Raw genomic sequence first — 4,089 nt, forward strand, 5'->3', positions numbered from 1 at the left:
TTTGCTTTCAGTTTTGCTAAGCTTTTGCTTGGAGTTCATAATTCAGAATTTTGGCTTTCAAAATTCAATTTCAAAAAATTGACTGCTCAGTTCATAATTTGTGTTATCGGTATTGACACAATTGTTTGTACCACAAAAGCAGTATAGGATACTGGAGAGATAATTAGCTCTAAAGTCAAAGGAGAAAAAGAAATATGAGCTTTTCATTAAGGGTTCACAAGTATACATTTGTTTATATTATATGTAAGCTTATTACATATATTATGATTACTATATAACATTTTAAATTATAATCTAAAGAAATGTTCAACTAGGTAATATTGCACTTTATTTCCTCAATTGAATCTTACAAAATTTCATAGAAGAAAGTAGTTTTTCCATCATGGGTCAATGACACAAAGACAGAAATTATTCACTCACTGCACTTAAAAGAAAGAACTTGCTATTTAAGATATAAAATGTTCTATTTGTTGACCTTTAAGCATCAGGAACACAGAATTTTATTTAGTAAATTTAAAAGATAATGAAAATATTCTTTGTTTTAGTGGTATGGCTAATTTTAGAACAGAGAAAGGTGGGAGAAAGAGGAGACATGAATATTCAGGGTAGTATGAACTCCTAGGATCTCTTAAGTTATTCTAGAAATTTCACCAAAATCCTCAATCCTATTCCACTCTCATAATACAGGAAGTCAATGATTGACTAAAAAAACACACTCCATACTCCTGAAGATTTTTTTTCCTTTCACTAGAGAAACCCTTTATTTTTCTCCACAGATCATGGAAGATCAAAAGCTACCTTGTATTTTGATAAGTGGTTTTGAAGGACCATATAGTGTGAATGAAGATCATGTAAGAGATCTTAAGAAACATTTTAATCTTATCACCATGCAAGATTTTCTTGAAAACAAAACACATTTCAGTAAAAAGATACAAGCTATATATTTATGGGGAGTGACACCACATATTAACCAGGAGCTCCTGCAGAACTTGCCTGCCTTGAAGATTATTGTAAGCCCAGGAGCTGGCCTGGATCATCTGGACCTGAAAATGATTGCCAGCTTTGGTGTGAAAGTGGCCAATACCCCACATGCTGTTAGTAACAGCACTGCAGATATGGGAATGGCCTTACTTTTGGCATCAGCCCGCAAGTTACTAGAAGGTAAAATGACCTTTTAAGCAATTTAATTTCATGGTAATTGATAATTAGGGTCTTTATTTGTGAAAATAATGAAAAAATATTAGGACTGATATTTAAAAAATATAAATCCTTTTCATATTGTCCTGATTTCTAAGTAATGTCTTATGAAGTCTATGGAACCCTTCTCAGAATAATGTTTTTAATGAATAAATTAAAATCTATAGGATTACCAAGGAAACCAACTCTATTGAACTATTGTTATAAAAAAATTTGTTAAACAAGTTCCCAGACCCAAGGTTAAGAGCCCCTGCATTTCTGTGACAGAAGATTGCTAGTTTAGAATAAATGTTATAATGTAACTTTTTTGCCAGGTATAATGGGAATGGGAATTTGAAGATCTTTCTTGCCCCTTAATAGGCCTAGGGGGAAATTTGAAGACCTTCCCTTCTTTGAAAGTAAACTCTGCCTACTAATAGGATGAATGTAGTCACATGGTACCTGTGGTGGAAGGAGTTTGCTGAAGGGTAGAGTAGAACCACAGGAAGCTGGAAGCCAGAACTAGAGAAGTGGTGGGAGAGAGGAGCTCAGGCAAGGGGATAGAGAGGTTTGTGAGTAAATATTGATCTTGTATTGGTTTATGGGAAGGCTAAAGGATGGCATGGCTCTCTGCTACATTGTGATACATTAACTTTTATGTTGCTTTGATGGATTCAGTTTCCTGGTATTGGGATTTGGTTTTCTGGTATCTAAATAAATGCTTCAGTTCTGTCCTCTATATGGAGAGTTTGTTATATTTTGCAATCAAACATCATGAGATATTTATAGTCATGGTCTTTATCGTGATCATGGGCACTGTAAATATTACATTCATACTACACCAGGATATTCTGGTTTATACTATGAGGAAAACTACTATCTGTTTCCAATATATTATGGTTCTTTATTTTCCCCTGAAACTTTTGTTTTACTTTATATAGAAATGGATGAGTCATGTGTTCCAGAGCATGAGTTTTCAGAATAACTCATTTTATTAGAGACTGTACAGCAAGATGCAAATCACAACTTATTCCTTTCATTTCTTTGTCTTAAAATCATAATAGAATTGTTTGTGGAAAAAGTTTCATGGCTCACTTTTGTGTCTTGGACTTTTAGGGAATGAGGTAGCTACTTCACCAAACACTAAATACTTTTCTCTTAACTGGATGGGAGAAGAAGTGACTGGATCTACTCTGGGAATCATAGGTATGGGCAGGATTGGCTATAAGGTTGCTCAGCGAGCCAAAGGATTTGAAATGAAGATTCTGTATCACAATAGAAACCGCAGGTAAAACTTCCAAAAAATAAATTTTCAAACTTAAATGAAGCTGTGGTCTCTAAATGAAACCCATGATTCCATTTACTGCCACATCATAGTGTAATGATAAAATTCCTCCTTTTTCTCTCTCCATAAACCTTCAGTCAGATGTTCTCCATCATTCTTCTCTTCCCTCCTTCCCTGTTCAAATTCCTGGATTTTTCCTTACATCTTCTTAATGTACAGTGTTACTTCCATCCCTCTTTATCTATCCTGTTACCTCCCAGATATGTGGTTGTAAGAGGAAGGAGTATTTTAACAGCAAATAATGTCCTATAAAAGTAGTTTTGACTTTTCAGAATTCTTTCCCCTCCCCCCCCCAAAAGGGTGTTGGGAATCCCTCAGTTTCTGCAGATCACAATTTGAGAACTGTTACTCTTCGATATCTGTCTTGGTGAATATACATAGGCTGTCCCATCCTTTTTATTTTAAAGTTCCTTTGATTTACAAGGCACTACTTGGAGCCAGGATTTGAACACAGTTTTTCTGACTCTAAATTAAATTATTTTCCCACTATGCTACTCTGTCTCCATGCTGCTTTTATCCATTCTGAACTTAATTGGTAGCTCTTAGCCTAAATAGCGTATCTGAATTATTTTACCTTGGTTCCTTTTGGTGACTTTTCAGTGACTTTCCCTGAATTTTGTTTTTGGTCACTGTAAGGGTTATGGGATTTAAAGATCTCCCATGCCCCATGGACATGCTGACATAGCAGAGCAAGAAAAAAAAAAAAAGCCGGGCTAACGGTCCTGTGGTTGGCAGTTGGTGGCAGTTGCCTTTTTTTTTTTTTTTTTTGAGTTAGGACTCCTGCTGAGGACTGCCAGGGGCCGGAGCTGCTGGGAGCACTCTTCCAGGACGCTGGGTGGTTGCTGTGAGTGGGGAGAGGAGGACCTTTGCCTGAGGTAGCCTGTTCTGTTTTAAAGGCTTGAAAATGTGGGTGCTTTCTACTTTATCTACCTGTGCCAATGTCATAACTACTCTGATGGCTTTCACTTTCTGGTTTTGGGACTCAGTCTTTTGGTATCTTAATAAATTTTCTAGTTTATTTCCCCAAATGGCAAACCTGACGTATTTTGTGATGGATAATTATATCAGCATATTTGTAATCTCTATAGGCATTGTGAATATGGCATTGCTGATACATTTGGCGACGAGGATGGGATCACAAAATGTCAGGCCTCTATTTGGAAGCAGTGGGGCTTTAGAGGGAGAAATGGCTATTCCAGGATGGGAGGATTTGCCTTATTCCTCTCTAGCCAGAGAATGGGCTAAAAGCACAGGGCCCTGTGAAAACTGGGAACCAAGGCTAAAAGAGGGAGAACCTGGAGATTTGGAAAGATGTTTGAAAGCAATACCCATAGAACCAGGCAAAGAACTGGCAGGAGTGTGCAGGAGAGGCTGGGTGCTGCTAACAAGTTATCGCCTTATGTGTAAAAGTAGGGATAAGCTGCTGAAGGAAAGAGCTAGGATGGCTAGGGAGTCAGCTGGTTTGCCTGAGGATTCTTCTGTGTCACAGTACTCAGAAGAGCAAACTGGAGGGACCCATGTGGTCCAGGAGCAAGCTACTGTTCATGTAGCTAAAAGGAAGCAAAAAA

At 37.2% G+C, this 4,089-nt stretch overlaps 1 protein-coding gene across 1 annotated transcript in view; it reads left to right on the forward strand.

Annotated features, from left to right (window-relative positions):
* The first annotated feature begins 779 nt into the window (after positions 1-779).
* The window catches only part of LOC138166498 (putative 2-hydroxyacid dehydrogenase SERP1888), an 11,649-nt gene continuing 8,339 nt past the window's right edge, over positions 780-4,089 (forward strand). The window contains exons 1-2 of the mRNA XM_069094950.1: positions 780-1,161; positions 2,293-2,464. Of these exons, the coding sequence (XP_068951051.1) occupies positions 780-1,161; positions 2,293-2,464 (554 nt within the window). The remainder of the gene's footprint in view (positions 1,162-2,292; positions 2,465-4,089) is intronic.

This window comes from Petaurus breviceps, unplaced genomic scaffold (genome assembly GCF_028583685.1).
Source record: "Petaurus breviceps papuanus isolate PSGF00001 unplaced genomic scaffold, PetGlider_PUasm1.0 224, whole genome shotgun sequence".
In the NCBI taxonomy this organism is placed as follows: domain Eukaryota; kingdom Metazoa; phylum Chordata; class Mammalia; order Diprotodontia; family Petauridae; genus Petaurus; species Petaurus breviceps.